This window comes from Carassius carassius, chromosome 43 (genome assembly GCF_963082965.1).
Source record: "Carassius carassius chromosome 43, fCarCar2.1, whole genome shotgun sequence".
NCBI classification, from domain to species: domain Eukaryota; kingdom Metazoa; phylum Chordata; class Actinopteri; order Cypriniformes; family Cyprinidae; genus Carassius; species Carassius carassius.
This window is the reverse complement of record NC_081797.1, coordinates 9,984,259-10,004,081: the sequence shown is the minus strand read 5'-3', so window position 1 is coordinate 10,004,081 and position 19,823 is coordinate 9,984,259. Positions and strand designations below refer to the sequence as shown.

General features: G+C 35.5%; 2 protein-coding genes across 6 annotated transcripts in view; one reads left to right on the top strand and one right to left on the bottom strand.

Moving 5' to 3' along the window:
• Positions 1 to 8,643, bottom strand: part of mical2b (microtubule associated monooxygenase, calponin and LIM domain containing 2b) — a 60,421-nt gene extending 51,778 nt beyond the window's left edge. For all 5 annotated transcript variants that reach the window (XM_059536750.1, XM_059536751.1, XM_059536752.1 and 2 more), the window contains exons 1-2: positions 8,496 to 8,643; positions 1,299 to 1,645 (exon numbers count right to left, since the gene is read on the bottom strand). In XM_059536750.1, the coding sequence (XP_059392733.1) occupies positions 1,299 to 1,562 (264 nt within the window). In that variant the 5' untranslated portion in view covers positions 1,563 to 1,645; positions 8,496 to 8,643. The remainder of the gene's footprint in view (positions 1 to 1,298; positions 1,646 to 8,495) is intronic.
• Positions 8,644 to 13,171: 4,528 nt separating this feature from the next.
• Positions 13,172 to 19,477, top strand: dkk3b (dickkopf WNT signaling pathway inhibitor 3b). Its single transcript, XM_059535969.1, has 7 exons — positions 13,172 to 13,465; positions 13,986 to 14,111; positions 14,290 to 14,370; positions 16,753 to 16,845; positions 18,041 to 18,185; positions 18,674 to 18,824; positions 19,212 to 19,477. The coding sequence occupies exons 1-7, from the start codon at positions 13,268 to 13,270 to the stop codon at positions 19,267 to 19,269; spliced, it is 852 nt and encodes a 283-aa protein (XP_059391952.1). The 5' UTR covers positions 13,172 to 13,267; the 3' UTR covers positions 19,270 to 19,477.
• Positions 19,478 to 19,823: the final 346 nt, after the last annotated feature.

The following is a 19,823-nucleotide window of genomic DNA, read 5'->3' as shown; positions in this document are numbered from 1 at the left end:
AAGTTGTATGAACCGTTTGATGCTTTTGTATTTTTGTATATTTGGAACTTGAGAGCCCAAGTTCATTTATACATCAATTCAGAGTTTCCATTTTTAAGTGAACTATTCCTTTAATACTGTTGTGAAATAAGACAAAAAATTTGTGTGAGATAAACCTTAAGCACACAATGCAAACCTATGCAAAGATACTACGACTTGCTCCACAACAAAAATAACAGCAATAAATCACAGCATAGACCGAGTTAAAATCACTAGAAATAAATAGCTAAAGCCCCAGAGATTAGCATTTAATGCTCTTAAACGGCCACTTAACTGCAAAACAAATATTCCTTAAGGTTTCTAATTATTTCAACACCTTATCGAGCTCAAATGAGGTCAGTAAGTCAGGCAAAACCACTATGCAAAATGCGCTAAGCACAATCTCAGCACGTTTGCTAAATCAGGTGACCTGAGATTGACTCTTCCATTGACTGCTCACAAACACAATAACACAGTGGTCTAGTTAATGCATAGCACATTTTGGCAGTAACCCTGAGCTTAGAGTTAAACAAAGATGACGTTTTCCCCCCAAGCTAACACAATAATACCAGCCCAAACACTTGCTAGCATGCAGCCTCCACAAAAAGTAATCCCAGATTAGCATGGGATGGCACTCCAACATTGAGATCATGCCATTCTTGTGAGTTAAAGCAACATTACAGATTCACTCTGATAAGGAAAACTATTTCAGTGGCGTATTTTTACAGTCAAACCATTGCTAATGCTAACATGATGATTCTGATCTCTTAAACACAAGCTTTTTAGGCCATCTCTAGAGGTAAAATCTTTTCTAAATGAGCTCTAGACAGACAAAAACCTTGACCTCCTAACCCTTTGACCCTTCGTTGGTCGACTGCAGTGGAAAAAATGGCTAAAACAAAATTATGCTGATCCTCATTCCCTGTTTCCTTTTATAAATAGAAAGAACACAAGATGCAGTGTCAACACAGCCATCGCAACAGTGATCTCGGCCATTTTTATCAGGAAAAAAGTGGTTTGACTAACAAATATGGATATGAAAATTAGTTGTTGGTGCCATTTAAATTCTCTTTACTTATGCAGCAAATAGTGACTTTTTTAGCCAAAGAATCCCATTAATGTACAACTAACAAGTTTTTTATCTTATACAACAAATTAATTATATCATCAATTATAATCTCCAACTGAGCTTTCAAAGCACCTCTTTTTTTAAAGATTTATTTTGTTTCCTCTAAGTAGTGTGAGATCTTCAGTACATGTCTAGAGCTCTATAGACTTACTCTGGTGTCCGCGCAGGCTTTGCCCTTGTTGTACTCCTTGTGGCTTGCTCTCTTGTCCAGTTTCCCCCAGAGGGCTTTGACCTTCCAGTAGGTGACGGCAGCTTTCAGGCTGCTGTAGAAGCCTCTGTGGTCTGAGGGGTTCAGCTCCAGCTGCCTGCAGAGGACGCTGAAGGCCTGCAGGGTGCCTTTACAGGTAGTGGCCTGCATGAAGTTCTCAAACAGCTGGCCGGCCTGAGACGTACGCTCGTCCTCCGTCTCCCCCATCCTTCCTATTTTAACTCACTCTTTCCCTCTGTGGACAGGGTGTTCAGTCAGGGGTTGGTTGGTGTTGGCATTCCTTTTCAAGACTGGGGAAAGAAAAGGAAGAGAGGGCTTTATTTGTTTTTACATGGGGACCAAAGTGCCATAAATTTTATGATTTGCAATAAACCATCCGTATGTGGAAAAAAAAAAATCCTATATATGGATATACAGTGCGATGAAATGACTAAAAATGGTAGGCAGTTCACATTGTGTAAATTCATTTATTGCTTTAGGACTCTGATTGCAGCCAGTCAAAGCTGCTTGTATATAAAGGTCAATTATATCAATAAAACTGCACTGTCCTTATAAGATTTAGGGATATACACATCTACAAAGTTTCATAAAAAGCAGGGGGATTTAAACAGGGAATAAATTGTGGAAATTTAAATGATAAAAAAACATTACATTAACCAAATAATTTGGTATAATGCCTAAAACTAAATACAATAAACAATAAATAGTACTAAAGGACCAAAAAATAAAGTAAAACAGGTACATAATACAAATAAATAAAAGTAAACCAAAAATGTATCCTGTGCAATAATAATAAAATAAAATTAAAATAACAAAATAAAATAAAAATAAAAACAAAAAATAAAATAAAATAAAATACTAGTCAACTGCTCAAATACCTAATAGCAATGTCCATGTCAGTCTGGACCAACAGACAATGCCTTGGTAAAAACATTGCATTCTGTCTTGAAGTACATCTGGTAAATTAAATGAAAATGCTCTAGAGTTTTAGCTGAGTGACACAAAAACACTTGGCATGTGCTGTAAAATAGGCCAGAAGAGTCACATTAACTCAGAGTCGAGTGCTTGATAGGATTAATGCACGCAGAGCAAACGGGACAGAACAAAGGAATGTTTAACGAGAATCAGGACACCAAGATTGGCCCAGCTGTAGACAACCTGTAAGCCAGAAAATATTTTCATACACAATGAGCTGCCAGCACATTCTTTAAACATTTCTCAGAAGAGTGCAAAAAGGTTTGGAACGACAATATCATGCATTTTTCAATGTGTCCTTCAGATGAATGGGTTGAGGAAATTAATTCGACTTCCAGTTGCAAACCAAGAGTTGATTTGGGAGTGAAACCAGAGCACGGTGACATGTGAATGATTTGAATGCGTGTCGGAGCAGGTCATCTGAACGAGCGAGCACTTGTGGAAAGCTTGAGCCCAATAGCAGTCCTGCATCTTTCTCTCCTGAGGGTCACTTGAGTCTCAGCAGCCTAATCAAATCTGGCAGCTGGCAAGACCTTCACATTTATCTGCAAGGGGGCATTAGCTGCCTCTCTTTTTTTTAATTTGTGCAGCCACGTCCACTGTTTATTACCAAATTCACTGCTCCTTTACCATCAAAAACACACATACAAATATACCATGACCCAAATTCCCTTGAATTCTCCAAGGACCAACGAGAGCAGTGAGTTTTTTCATGTCACCAATGGTCAATGCAGCCAGTGCAGTGTGGGAAAGTTCCCATTGCTAAATTTAACCATGCTAAAAAGGCACTAGGGGATATTTCTTGAACCAAGACGTGCCAGGAAAGTTGTCCTGGCAGAAAATCATAAGAAAAACAGGAAGACGGGCCTCATTTAGAAGCTACAAATGATATTGTGCCTCTAGAAACAGCCAGTTGACAGATGGACAACTGCAAGCAGTGGAATTCAAGTTAACACCCTTTACCATTGCCTTCAAAGATATTTTTCAACAGGATCATGTACATTTGCCCATCCTGTCAATCATTAATAGTCATTGAAGACTACCATATGCTAATGTCACAGAGATTGCCAAGCAAATTGACTCTGACAGCGCAGACCTGCAGTCTTTCAGCATAAGGACTAGACAGATCTCTTTGCAGGAGCTTCAGCTTTGAGAAACCATCAAAGGGTTCAACTGTGTCCCAGTGGATTCACCAGAAAGCAGCAGCACTTCAAACTGGAATTTCTAAGAGCTAACATTCCTACAACACTAATATTATTCATGTGACCAACAGGAGCACACAAACGGGAATTGGCCTTCTCTACTATGTCCACCAAGGTTGCATTTATTTTATAAAACCACAAAAACAGTAATATTGTAAAATATGACTACAATTCAAAATAACTTTTCTATTTGACTATATATTAAAAGGTCGATTTATTTCTGTGATGGCAAAGCTGAATTTTCATCATCATAACTCCAGTCTTCAGTGTCACACAATCCTTCAGAAATCATTCAAATATGCCGATTTGCAAGAAACATTTCTTGTTCAATGTCGAAAACAAACAGACATTTATGTTCGTAGGGAAAGTACACCCTACTGAGTCAATATGCATTTGTAGTTTACTGCCTGAAGTAAAAGACTACTACAGTACAGGCAAACAAAAGTAACTGGATAGCATTGCTGCTGCCTTGGAGAGTTTGGTTACACTGGTTTAGGTGATGTTGGTAATTGTTAACCATCTGACCTAAGAAACAAACATAATGCGTAGCTGATTCCATCAAATGTAGAGTGAAGGAATATGGGACCGGGGAAAGCTTTTTTTTGGACACACAATAGTTTTGGTATTTCCTTACAGGGACACTTATTCCCAATGCATTTTTCCAACAGAGTCAAAAGTGCATTAAAAAATCTCTCTCTCTCTCTCTCTATACAGTATATATATATATATATATATATATATATATATATATACACACACTCACACACACATTTTTTCTATTTGTCACAAATAAAGGTTCATAAAAATTGCGTGAAAAATGTGTGATTTTTTTGCTCAGTATTTCCATGGGCAGGATATCTGAAATTGTATGAGGTCCAAGTCCTTCCTGTTTGTGCACTTTTTACTGCTTAGTGGTGGACAAAGAATCCAAAGCAGCCCTTCTGGATTATATAAATGGCAAAATGTTAACACTTTTTTTATGATTTCAAAATATAGGCCTAACTCTTAACTAAAATATAGCTCTTACAGAGTAATTATCATAAACCATCTAGATAGAAAAAAAAGCAAAGAGGCAAAATCAGCTATTTTGGGATAATGGATCCTGAGAATCACTTATTCCAACCAATTCTGCAAGTCGCAAAATGGCAAAACTTATCATACTTTAGGGGAAGATTAGGTCAAACCAGTAATGAGTTCTCTAGAGTATTGCGTTTAGTAGAGATTTGCTCGAGTGACAGGGAACTGGGAAACACCCATGAGTAACCAGGAATCCCTAAAGTCAAAATCAACGGCAGGACGAATATTCCCACTAGATCTATAACTGCTATATACTGTATGTTGTATTGACTTTCTCATTATCACTACTTTATATCTCACAATTACTGTACAATTTTCTCACAATTCGTACTTCTAATAATTGCGATTTACTTTGCGTTATTGCCATTTCTCAAGACTGTGACTTTATTTCTCACAATTAATCGCAACTGATTGCACAACATTACATGACCATTCCAACTGCTTTTCTCGCAACTGCAACTTTGTTTCTCGTAATTGTGAATGTTTCTCAGAAATTCCGACTTCATTAGCGACTTTTCTTGTAATTGCGTCTTTCTCTCAATTGCGACTTTTACAGTACATTGTATTTTTGACATGGGTGATAATCCCTCAATGTGACTTTTTATATGACTTTATACTTAATTTTTTTTTTTTACATTTAATGCCAGTTTACACCAAGAATTATAACGATAACTATAAAGTTTTATCATTCTAATGGAATAGGAAAGTCCACACATCAATGATAATGACAGAGGAATTGTTTGAATTGTTGGAATCACTTAAAATATTTTTTTGTCCAGATGATGAATGATATAAACAAATGACAGCCAATCAGAAACTATCCTGCTTTAAAGATGAAAAAACTGCAGTGTGTGCTTAAACAGAATGGTTATCGTTCTTGATGAGAATATGCTTTTACCCGTTTTATTTTTCACTCTGAGGTGGACATGGGCGCCCATATAACATGGAAAAACATTCTGGAGGCTCCTGCTCAGAATAGACAGGTCTCAAGTTTCAAGTTCTACCATGGTGTGATTCTATAGCTGTACAGTAGGTTCAAAGCCTCAGCAGTAGGCTAATGATGTCCTGGGGTACATAATCCTAGTTGAGTTTGCTTAAATTTTTAAAATTTTTTCATCTTTCCATAAATATGACTTAAGAACTCTTGCAATTTGTGTCCTCTTCTTCTAAGATTCTGTCAGATACTGTACCCTGCAGACATCAAGATTACTGGCAGCATCTATAACTGATCCTGTTGTGTGGAGGATGTGATCCTTACGATAACAAACCCACAACTTTCCACTTCCTCTAACCTACTGGGAACAGAAGGAAGGATTATAAAGGAAATATGGAGGAGGAAGTTAAAGATGCCACTCCAGACAAGCAGGTCAAATGTCAACACACCCAAATGGTTTCAACTCAAAATAAAATAAAATAAAATAAAATAACAGAGCCAGTCAACTGGGTATTAATATAAACCGTTCAACACTCAAATGACACTATGAAGTAACTCTATAAATACAGGTGTCCTGTCCAGATGTTTTTCTCAGATGGGTCATGAAAAACTACAAACCACTATGAGAAGCATTATTGCTTCCACATGAACCAGCTGGAGTTTGATCAACCAGCCGGTAGGGTTGCTTCAGCCTGAACAGCCCTGCCTTCACCTTAAGCAAATCAGTGTTGGAAATTGGAGGGAATGTGAAACCGAATCCAACAGAAGAATGCATGCAATTCCACAAAAAAAGCTTGTATTTTTCTGAGCATGTCATATTGTCACATTGTGATATACTACCCACAAGAAACGTATGATAGGATCACGGCAGTCCAAAAGGAATGGACTGCTAGTGTTATTTTGAGAGATGGACTCCGGAGTGCAGCAGATAAACTTTCAGCATTCACATCTGAGGATAATTGGAGTCAAGCCAATTTGAACTGAACTTCCACTGAGAGTCATATGATATTTTTAAAATCACAAAATACTGGGAATAACCTAAAAGGCTCAGAGAGGCTCCGACAGTGTGTGCTGGCCCTTTTGTTTGTCATTTCCTTGGTCCGCCTCATGAACTTCTGTGCAGCTTCATATTTCAGAGTTGTTACTTTATATCTCACAATAGTGACTTTATTGATGATAACTCTAATTTTCTCACAATTGCGACTTCACTTCTGACAACTGCAACTTCATTTCTCATAGTTGTGACTTAATATATCGCAATTCTACTCCTCACATTTTTAATTTCTCATATTTGCTTCCTTAGCTTTCAAAATTTGCAACTCTCTCACAATTGCAATTTGCTTCATTTCTAACAACTCGTAAAATTGCGACTTTATTCCTTATTACCGTAACTATTGTCATTATTTCTAAGTCACTTTGGATAAAAGCATCTGCTAAATGACTAAAATCTCATAATTGCGACTTCGACAATTGCTACTTTATTTCTCAGTCTATTTATCATAAATGTAACGATCTCTTAATTGCAACTTTTTCTCAAAATTGTGACTTGATTATTACTACAACTTTATCTCTCAATTGAAACTTTATCTCACAAATGCAAATTTATTTCTGACAATTGTGACTTAATTTCTTATATTTGCTTAATTTTTCACAATTACGACTCAATTTGCCTAATGCTCATACTTGAACCCCCCCCCCCCCCCCCCACATTCCCTTTATTTCTAACACTTTCAAATTTGCTTCATTTCTCATATTTCAATTTTTCATATTTATCTGTCTTCTCACAATTGCAACGTCTCTGCACATCTTTCCCCATGCCTGTGGTGAAGCTGTGGTCAAGTAATTAGAAATCCATTTTAAAAAGCAACGCAAAAGTTCTATTGTATTTCTGTCTTTCTCTGCGCTCAGAATGGCCCTTATAAGTCAATGGCATATTCCAGGAAGAGCAGAGTGTGTAACACTATCATTTTGCCCTATAGGCAGCAGAGGGACAACAGAATGCAAAAACTCTCACAAACAACCACAATCTTCAACAGAAACTACACAGATTAAAAAAAGCTAACACCTTAAGGTGCATTACACATTGCATTAGGAAAGCCCATATAAGAACACGAGGGTGTTACACTTCAGTAGCACTGCTGGAAATTTAGAATATAGACACGCTTATTACAAAATAAGAACAAATATTTATCTGTGCAAGTCACTATGCATGTTCATTACAAAATAAAATGAGCACACAACAACTCTCTAGTCTGACCAAAACTATTCAAGTTACATAACACAGAATTCAGGAAACTTTCCCAAGAAAAGCCATCAACATTGGAAAACACTTATTGTTCAAAACACCTTCACACCTGTCAACTGTTTACCTAAGAACAGCCCTAACAAGGGACCAAAACTGGTCTCTTAGAGACCTTCCAGGAAAATCTATTCGGTAACTGTTTTGGAGCAGGTTTTTACATAGTAGAGCATGTTAGACCAGCAACACCTAGCTTTAAGGCGGTCCTTCAGATAGATTTCCCAAAACTGAATGTTGTCAGTTTAGCCAATGACTATATCAGACAACAGATAATATTACAAAAATCATGCTTTAGTACTGTTTTGCCATTATCGAAGAGATAAACTACAATCCAAACCCAGACAGCTGACGAACACTCCAAAGGCTGCAGTAAATTATTTACACCACTTTTGAAACTTAACCTGATTAAGATGTAATCAAACACCCGGTTGGAAATCCAATACAAACTTGCCATCATTTATTTAATTCATTACCGTATCATAAATATCGACCCTATTTATTTGTTTTAATATTACAATGTTATTTTCATATGCATGGCAACAGTGTATACCCAACCTGTCAACGCAGCGCGTGCCCAATATAGCGCGTCACTTTAAGTTTCCCAGCAGCTCGTGCGCTGACACGCGCTCAAATGAAGTGATCAACAAACTTACTTTTTCCGCTGTAATGTGACTTTCAGCTTCAGCGACAGCCGCAGAACCTGCTTGGCAGCGGTTGATATTATCCGTATAGCGTATCTGAGCTCTAACTTGTGTCACACACAAAGAAAACTGTTTGTATCTTATGACTCCATCCACTCAGCTGTTGATACAGTCGCGCTCGCGACGCGCTGGCTCTTTATGCGCTTTATAATTAGAGGCGGCGCTTCCCACAACGCCCAATGGGAAGTTCAGATAAACTTGGAAGGCGAATCCCACTTTTTTTTTAACGGTCGTCTGTATTTTACTTCATTCTCTGGACAAACTATCTTGAATGTTTGAGCTTAGGAAAGCTGTCATGTAAGAATGCTTTAAAAAAAGTGTTTTGAAATATATTATGGGGGTGGATGTGTCCATCCAAACGTATTATACCTGCAAAACGGTGTCCAGTCTAAATATTCATCTACGGCAAATCAATCAATCAATCAATCAATCAATCAATCTCTCTCTCTCTCTCTCTCTCTCTCTCTCTCTCTCTCTCTCTCTCTCTCTCTCTCTCTCTCTCTCTCTCTCTCTCTCTCTCTCACACACACACACACACACACACACACATTGCGTTTTTTGTTATGTTTTACTGCCCTGAACCAACTTGTCCTGAAAGCATCGTGTTCCCAGAACCTGGTCTCTCTCCTTTATCATTCACTCTAGTTTACTAAACTCTCAGAAAATAGACCATCGGATGTGTTTCTTCTTTACACCAAATCTATTTTTCATTGTTTTTGATATCATACCACTGTACTACATAAAAAGTCTTGATAAATATAAAGAGCGAGCGTGCGTCTCAGTGAATGAGTGGTGAACGAAATGTTGTACTTTGTCGACATCTACTGGAGTATTAAATAATGTGCACACTTTATGAACATTGAAAGGGCACAAAGTTGTGTAAAAACCAAGAGTGCAATGAGATGTTCACGAGTCTATATGGAACAAAAACAGACTAACTCATGACGAAACAAGAAGGCATTAAAATCTATTTGGATGGACAATACACAGCTGTCAAAAAAATTATACAAAATACAGATAATTCTGTTTACATATGTGTATGAATATTATACATAATTATAAAATTACAGAATGTTCTAAATATTTTTAAATATTGCCTGCAGTTTTTACAAGTCAAATAAAAAATATTTGTAATAAATATTCAAGTTAATAATCTATATAGTCAATAGGTCTATACACTCACAAAGGCTGCATTTATTTGATCAAAAATACAATAAAACAGTAATATTGTGAAATATTATTAGATTTAGAATAACTGTTTCCTATTGTAATATTCAAATAGTTTTTTATTATAATTATTTTTTATTAATGTAATGCAAAGCTGAATTTTCTGCAGCCATTCCTCCAGCTTCAGTGTCACGTGTTCCTTCAGAAATCTTTATGCTGATTTGGTGCTCAGTTATTCATTAATAATGGTTCTTATTATATATATATATATATATATATATATATATATATATATATATATATAAATTATTTTTTTTTTTTGTGGAAACTGTGATGCATTTTTTTCAGGATTCTTTGATGAACAGAAATAAAGTTAATTGAAAAACATTTATTTGAAATAGCATAATATATTATTACATTTACATATACATTTCATCATTTAGCAGACGCTTTTATTCATAGTGACTTAAAATTAGGAAAACAACAGAAGCAATCAGACAAACGAGAGAGCAACAGTAGGCAAATCCTGTGACAAGTCTAAGTTAGTCTATCACAGTACACATAGCTATTTTTTTTAATAGAATAGATAAGTACTAGTATTAGTTTGCCAGGTGCTGGTGAAAAAGATGTCTTTAGACATTTTTTTAAATGGCCAAAAACTCAGCTGTTTGACTTGAGATAGGGAGGTCATTCCACCAGCTGGGCACTGTGAGAGTGATTTTGTGCCTCTTTGGGATTGTTCACTTGCAGGACGCAAGCTTCTGGAGGGCGCTTGTAGGCAAACTTCAGTATCAGTTGCAGAGGCTTGATAGTACATGCGGGAAGGCCTGCCAAGAGAGCATTACAACGTCCAGTCTGGAGAGAACAAGAGCTTGGACAAGAAGTTGTGCAAGTTGCTCTGACAGGAAGGGTCTAATCTTCCCAATGTTGTATAAGGCAGATCTGCAGGAACAAGCCATATAGCAATATGGTCTGTGAAGCTTAAATGATGATTCATCACAACTCCTAGGTTCCTGGCTGTCCTGGAAGGAGTTATGGTTGACAAACCAGCTGTATAGAGAAGATGTGATGAAGTACTGGGTTGGCTGAGACCACAAGCAGTTCTGTCTTAGCCAGGTTGAGCTAAAGGTGATGGTCCTTCATCCAGCTAGAAAGGTCTCTCTGACAGGCTGCAATGCGAACAGCTACCGTCGGATCATCTGGTTGGAATGAAAAGTAGAGTTAAGTGTCATCAGCATAGCAGTGATAGGAAAAGCCATGCTTCTGAATGACAGATCCTAATGACGTCATGTAGATGGAGAGGAGAAGAAGTCCAAGCACTGAGCCTTGAGGAACCCCAGTATCAAGAAGTTGTGACTTAGAAACCTCACAAGACACCCTGAAATACCTACATGAGAAGTAAGACTTGAACCATTGGAGTGCGGTTCCTGAGATGCCCATCTTAATGAGGGAGGACAGGAGGATCTGGTGGTTACCTGTGTCAAAAGCAGAAAACAGATTCAGCAAGATGATTACTGAGGATATGGAAGCTGCTCTTGCCAGTCTCAGGGCTTCAGTAAACAAGAGGAGGGCAGTCTCAGTTGAGAGGCCACTTTTGAACCCAGATTGGTTGTTGTCCAGGAGGTTGTTCTGTGCAAGGAACATAGAGAGTTGGCTTAACACAACTCACTCAAGTCTCATTGAAATTAATGGAAGAAGGGATACCGGTCTGTAGTTTTCTAAAAGTGGATTTAGAGAGGGTTTCTTAAGGTGTGGGGTTACATGAGCCTGCTTAATGCTGTGGGAAATGTATCAGAGTGAAGAGAGGTGTTAACAATGTGAGTAAGTGAAGGTATGACTGAATAAATAATTGCCTTAACCCCTTAAGTGTCACCCCCCCTTTTTGGGGGTAGAGCTGAAAAGGGCGTGTCCAGATTAAAATTAATGTAATTCTGGAACGGTTTGGAATATGAACCTAATTTTGGGCTCGTTTTTAAAAACACACTTGGAAGTTTCTTGTACATGTGAAAGAAGTTGAATAAAATTTAAAACAAAAAAGTTATAGGTGTTTAAATTTGTTGTAATAAAAAAAGTAATTTAATATTTATTTATATTTTATTAAAAAAAATTAAAATAAAATATGTGTTGAATTTAAATTCATGTCAAATGAAAAGCCTTAAGTCTAAAGAAGTTGTGTTCCAAATTTGACATTGATATCACAAAAAATGAGGTTTCTGTTATTTTAGTCGCTATACCAACAATGTCCACTAGGTACTAGTCATGCTCCTTGTATGATTTGTAATGGACGACTGATTTGATTTCGATTTTTTATTCAAACAGCAATAAAACATTCTAGATAGGTTGTAAATGATTTTTTAAATCAAACATAGCTACTAGAGAGTTGTTACAGAAACTTCACAAAAAATTATTGGCAGCCAAACAAAATAAAAAATATATACTTTCGTGATTGTATGTGTATGTATCAGCTTTTTGTAACAAAAGCCAACTTATTGGTGTGTTTTTTTTTTTTTTGCTAAATTTTCTTGTCACAAATTAATGAATTACTGTCACTACATAATTTTAAATATAAAACAGTGGTCAAATATGAAAAATACAATCTCTAAGGTCTCCAATGATATATAGTTTGTCAAGATTAGATTAGGTTTAGTATAGAATATTACGGTTTTAAATATGTAATGGCTTTGGGCCCACCGGTGGGACATACTTAGTATGTTAGTGGGGATAGGATCAAGTGGACAGGTAGTAGGATGATTGGAAAGGATAAGTTTGGAAACGTATCTCCACTCATACGTTTCCAAACTTATCCTTTCCAAAAGGAGGAGAGAGTGTGTATTTTTCATTATGAAGTTATCATCGTTTGTGGTGTGTGGAATTGGTCATTGATGCTTCTTGTTTTATTTATGAATAATATTGCAAAGTCATCAGCTGTAAGAGCTGATGACAGAGGAGGGGGAGGAGGACAGAAGAAAAGAGAAAGTTTTGTAATGTGTGAGAGTCAGAACAGTTGTTAATTTTGTTGTGGTAGTATGTTGTTTTAGCAGTGGATACATTTGCAGAGAAGGAGTAGTAGTGACTGATACACACTATAAGTCGGTAGAGTTTTTTTTTATATATGTTACAAACAAATTATATAAAAATATTATGAATAATTAAAATATTAAAAATGAATGAATGAATAAATAAATAAAAGTTTCTTAACTTTTAAACACAACTTAAAATGTTTCTTAAGCACCAGGATTATCTGACACTAAAAACTGGGATAATGGCTGCTGAATATTCAGCTTTTCTATAACAGGAATAAATTACATTATAAACATTATTCAAATAGAACACAGTGTCGTTTGTGTCGAGGTAGTACTTTTGAACGATTTATTTGTTACTTTCATTTCTGAAGGCCAGTGCGCTGTCGCTTTAATAATTGAGCCATCAGATGCAATAGTGGGAGCCAAAAACATTTTCCGGTCTTTTTTTCCCCCCTCACAAGTTTCCAAATAAAGCACGTCCCAGGCACAGAGTCTGTGATTCACGCCAGGGGTGACTCGTCTAAGCATAAAACGATGCTGAAGTTTGTGATAATATCCCTTTCCTTGGGCTTTGTGGTGGGCAGCTCAGTTCACAGAGGGGGACATCTGGACATCTCCGAGACCCTGGAGGAGCATGTGGCGCAGGGACAAACCACTTTAAACGAGATGTTCAAAGAAGTGGAAAAACTTATGGAGGACACGCAGCAGAAACTAGAAGAGGCTGTTCACCAGGTAGTTATGACTAGAGAAAAATAAATCTGCGTAGATTAAGGTTTGAATGTTGTTTTGTGCCATGGTCCTTTGCGCTGGAGGATTGTCGCTGACTGATTCGTGAACAAAATGTCCTTTCGAGTCGAATCTTTTCATTGAATCTTTTTTAAACCGGTTCACAAAACCTCGAACGAATAAGAGCGAACAGACTCAACAGATTTAGTTTTAGTAACAAATTTAGTTAAAGTGCTAAATGTTATCCGATGTAGATTATTTTTAGTAGTGTTTAATGTAAATTTAAGTATATTTTGCTCCTAAATGACAAACGTAACTTGATTAATAGTAGCCTACTATTAATAAAACTTAATGGGGTTAATATGCAATGACACCGAATCGTTTTTGAACTGATTTTTTTTTAAATGAACTGGTTGAAAGAATTGCATGGTTTACTAAAATGAATCACTATTTCTTCCCAATTAGCAATGTCAAATAAAAAATTCAATCAAAACATTCACATCAATATTAATCTGATTTGAAACAGATGGAGAATGAGTCTTCAAAATCGCTGTTACATGGACGCAACTTTCCTGCCAGTTTTCACAATGAAACTACAACAGAGATCAAGGTTGGAAATCGGACTGTTCATCTGATAGAGAGAATCGACAAGGTATTTCTTATCTTTGATTCAGATTTTTATTTGCAAGCCTATGCCTAGCCTATATGGCATTAAAGGATCATGAAACCCCAGACTACTTTTTTTTCTGAGAACTGCTTTGGGTTTATATGCCTTAGTGCTTTTTTATATTGATTTGCCTTGTTTAACTAAACACCTGGTTTTCCTCTAGGAAACGGTTAATGGGACTGGAAAGACACATTTCTCTAGAACTCTCATTCAGAACACCGAACGGTGGAATGAAGTTGATCACGTGAGTCTGTTGCTCATCTATAGCTTTAATATCTCCTATGTTAAGTTGTTGTAAACTACCTAATTTCAGAGAAGTGATCTGGATTGTTTCCAAACAAATATAAACATTCGATGCACAATCTGCTAAGTCACCCAGCCAACCTGAGGTTTGAATGCAGAGTTTATTTATTAATAAAACCAACATGGATTTTCCATTTTACCATTAAACTATCCGCTGTTTGCCTGGAAAACATGTGGCACATCATTACAGAGACCTTTGTAAACATGCTGAGTTCTTGTAAACCGTTTGATAAATTAGAGGGACAGATGATCCGTATCAGTCCTCTTTCCACTTGTGTTACACTGTTGCTTTGGTTACCACTAAAATATAAGCTTTTATTTTAAGGCTAACTAAAAATATCCTCTACATGAATTAATCTTTTAAATGTAAACACGTTATTTCTTAGTTTTCAAGACTAAAACAGTTACTCTATGTAATGGCTTTTGATTGAAATAAATTATATCTATTCCAGAGTAAAACACATAAACATTACACATATGGTCCTTATGCGTTTCTATAACAATTTAACAGACGGCAGTGTCATTAGAGGCTCTTTGGCCTGGCAGTCTTCTGGCATCATGACAATAATATATGGTGAAATTAGAACAGCTGGAAAGAATGCATGGAAAGTGGAGCGCTGGGGATGTGTGGTGGAGAGTTTGTGCCAGCTATCATGTTGCCATGAGGCAGCACTTAGTGGTTAACTCTCGTTTTGCACAGTGGCAAATCTGAGCTCACAGTTAAAAGATAAGCAAATATGTGAGGGATGATAATGTAAAGCCGGTCATTATTGCAAAATATACACCAGATGTGAACAACCAATGCATTATTCCATGTTTTAAAATAATTTAAAATATTTATGTGAAATGTGTCTCTCTGTGTGTGTAGCATACATAAAAAAATGACTATTATATTTTAGCATCTGATTTGGTTTTATATGTGTGTGTATGTATGTATGCATATGTAAAAATATAACTTTAATATATATTATCATTTTATTTGGCTTTCTTTTAAATATTTATATTATTATTAAATAAATATATAATTATTAAAAGATATAAAGTAATTGTGAATTATATACAGCATACTCACACAAAATATCTGTTCATTATTTTTAATTACAATATTACATTTTTTATTATTAATCATGATTACATTTTTTGATTATGAATTAATAAAAATGTTATTTTAATTTAATCCAAGTTCTTCTGGAAGACAAAATACAAAATAGAAATTTGTAGAAATCATGAAGACAAAATTATATATATATATATATATATATATATATATATATATATATATATATATATATAAATAAATATATGTATACATATATATATATATATATATAATTTGGTTTTATGTAATTAATATATAATAATTTTGTCTTTATGATTTCTACAAATTTCCATTTTGTATTCTTGGACCTGAACCTCCAGTTCTTCAAGAAAGTAGTTTTTTTGTATGTGAGGAATTGATGAGAGGTTTTTTTCATGGGACTCACTCACATTAGTCTAGACTCCAGTCCAGACGCTGTAACTCTGGGGGGAAAGGTACCAGGATTTCTGCACCTCCACTTCTGTAAATGTGGAATTAATTTTAACGCGGAAGATGACGTCATCGGGGATTAAAAAAGGACTCCTGTTTTTCCGTATTGAACCACAAGCCATTTTAAAACTATTCTCTATTCTTCCTCCAGTTTGTTTGTAAATATTTTCAGCATAGTGGAAATGTTCAAAATATTACGTCTTATTTCCCGTCTTTACCTTAGGCTGCAAGGTTAAGTCACAATATTTCCATCATGTTGAGTTTCAGTTTCTAACAGAGTACAAGCACACAAACGGCTGTTTTGGATAAAACATTATTATATCCACCCATAGTGGAAAGTGTAGCTGAGGCGGATGTTCCAGACAACACAAATGCGGTTTTCAGTTAATGCTAGGTGGGTGTTTCTTTGGGATCCCCAGCTGAATTTCAAAACACCTCGTTGGAATTTCCTGACCTAAAGTCCAAAACAAAGCTTATTATTACAATATACTTTTCCTTTAAACAACCTACAGCACTGTCTCTAAACTATAGTTATAGGACAATGCTGTAGGTTGCTCAAAGAAAAAGTTGCCCCAAAATAGAAGAAAGGAAAGACACTGTCATCTTGTCTTTCTAAACCTCAAAGACTGACTTTCTTCTGAGGAACCCAACAGAAGACGTATAGCAGAATGTCCATGATGTTATGATGTCGTATCCTGAAGCAGCAGAGTTTATTGTTGGGATGTTTGCTCAACTTTAGCTGTAATAACAGTGTTTCTGTAATATATAATGTCAGGTTCATTCTTGTTCATTCAGGAGTGTATGATTGATGAGGACTGTGGGGACAGCAGCTTCTGCCTGTATGAGCTCATCACCTCCAAATGTGTCCCATGCCAGACGACTAATATGGTCTGTGCTCTGATCTATCTATCCATCCATCCATCCATCCATCCATCCATCCATCCATCCATCCATCTATCTATCTATCTATCTATCTGACTGTATCTATCTATCTATCTATCTGTCTGTCTGTCTGTCTGTCTGTCTATCTATCTATCTATCTATCTATCTTTCTGTGTCTGACTGTATCTATCTATCTATCTATCTATCTATCTATCTATCTATCTATCTATCTTTCTCTCTGTCTGTCTCGATCTATCTATCTATCTATCTATCTATCTATCTATCTATCTATCTATCTATCTATCTATCTCTCTCTCTCTCTCTCTGTCTGTCTCGATCGATCTATCTATCTATCTATCTATCTATCTATCTATCTATCTATCTATCTATCTATCTATCTATCTATCTATCTATCTATCTCTCTCTCTGTCTGTCTCGATCTATCTATCTATCTATCTATCTATCTATCTATCTATCTATCTATCTATCTATCTATCTATCTATCTATCTATCTATCTATCTCTCTCTCTCTCTCTGTCTGTCTCGATCTATCTATCTATCTATCTATCTATCTATCTATCTATCTATCTATCTATCTATCTATCTATCTATCTGTCTGTCTCTATCTGTCTGTCTATCTATCTGTGGCTGTCTGTCTGTCTATCTCTCTATCTATCTATCTATCTATCTATATGTCTGTCTAGCTATCTATCTGTCTGTCTATCTATGTATCTCTCTCTGTCTGTCTCTATCTATCTATCTATCTATCTATCTCTCTCTCTCTGCCTGTCTCTATCTATCTGTCTGTCTATCTGTTTATAATTTTATCTATCATTATATCGATCCATCTGTCTATTTGTAAATTATGGTGTATTCTAAATATACATTACATATGTACATTTGTCTATATATTGAATATATATAGCAATAGAAATATTTGATAGTTTATATATAGAATTTATATTTTATATATAAAAAAAATGTTTCAAAAATATATATAGTTAAAATATTAGTCAAAATATTAATATTTTAATAAAAAAAACTACATATTTGTTAAATACACTATAATATATATATATATATATATATATATATATATATATATATATATATATATATATGTGTGTGTGTGTATATATATATATATATATTCACTCTTTCCTTTTTGGCTAAATTCCTGTTCTGCTGCTTGAATTGACAGGAGTGCACGAAGGATGTGGAGTGTTGTGGAGATCAGTTGTGTGTGTGGGGTGTCTGCGCTCAGAACAGAACCCAAGGCCAGTCAGGAACCATCTGCCAGTACCAGAGCGACTGCAGTCCTCAACACTGCTGCGCCTTCCACAAAGGTTCACACTCTTTGTTCAGATCATCATTGTTTTACATGTGGAATAATTCAGATTTTTATGATGGATTTTCATGTTTTAAGATTTAAAGTCTGAGACAATGGTAACTAAAATTATAAATAAAATGCATTTTAAAAGTAGCCAAAAAAAAAAGTAAAAGTTAACTAAAAAGTTTTAATAAAAATCAACCATTGGGACATAAAAGTGCCTGTATAAACAAGCATATTAGATATCAATAAGCAGCTGGTTATATAGCAAAACATCTGAAAAATACCCCATTTAACTGGGCCTCTCAGATTTCCCTGCAAAGTACTAAATAATTGCTTCCTTGAATTTGGAATCGCACTCCTTGCTCACTTGGTTTACAATGTTCCTCAGTTTTCTTGCCATTGCCAAATATGCATTAATCACACACAAGATACAAACCAACTAGTCTCTTTTCCTCCCACGCTACTTCTCTTAATATTCCAGTTTTTTTTTTTTGTCTTCAGCCTTGCTTTTCCCTGTGTGCCGTCCCAAGCCACAGGAAGGCCAGGGCTGCCACAGTCACCCCAATCAGCTGATGGATCTGTTACTGTGGGACGAGGAGGGACCGCAGGAGCACTGCCCCTGTGCTACAGGCCTGCACTGCCAGCCTCTCAAGTGAGAAGATTTCATCATTCTGTGCATGTGTCTAGTTGATGTGTTACACACAGCTCGAGAGGCTTGCCAAGAAAATAATGCATTTTTACATAGACGTCTATTTTATAATCGTAATCAAGCCAGCCAATTAAAATGCTGGTAAGAAAAATCTTTTAGATATTTTAGTGTGCAGCATGAACCAGATGGTTTGTGGGCACTATGAAATTTATATTTTTGTGTTTATATATGATATATATAGATCTTTTTTTTTTTTTCAAAGAACAAAATATATATTTAAACATTGACATTTTTTATAAATGCATACATGTAAATTATATATTTAAATGTATATTTATATTTCTTTTCAGAGAATAAAGACTCAAATGTATCTGTTGTTTTATATTACAGGAATAAATCAGTGTGTGTAGATGAGAGGAATGCTTCTGGAGAAGGAAATGCTGACTGATTGTTCCCAGTGAAACTGAATTTTCATCATTATTGGAATCTGTAATTTTGTCTTTTTTTTGTAACCTAAAAGTGCCTTCTTTCTCGTCCTAATTTATTGGAAGAGCTTTAATGAATAACTTAGTTTTTTTTGGTGTGATTTGTATGCCACTAGCACCAACAACAAATAGAATTACAGAGATAATGTTTTTTAAAAAAGTAGAATATTTTGAGAATATTATACATATATATATATATATATAATGACGTTGTTCTGAATATGTGGACATAGCTGGGCATTATATTCCTTCCAAATAAATATGATTTCTGGACATTTTTGTCAGAGCAAATGTTTAAAAGCAAAATCTGAATTTAAATCGCTTATTGAAATGTGAACAGCAGATGACAGTGTTGAGGTTTGGTAGATATGGATGAGGCTTACTTTCACACAAATGTGAATCGGTGAGGGTTTTACAGTCCAGCTCATCAACTATTATAAAAGCTTTATCATAAAAAAAAAAAAAAACTTGTTCAGCAAGTTGCACTTAAGTACCACAAAACAATTAGCCAATTATG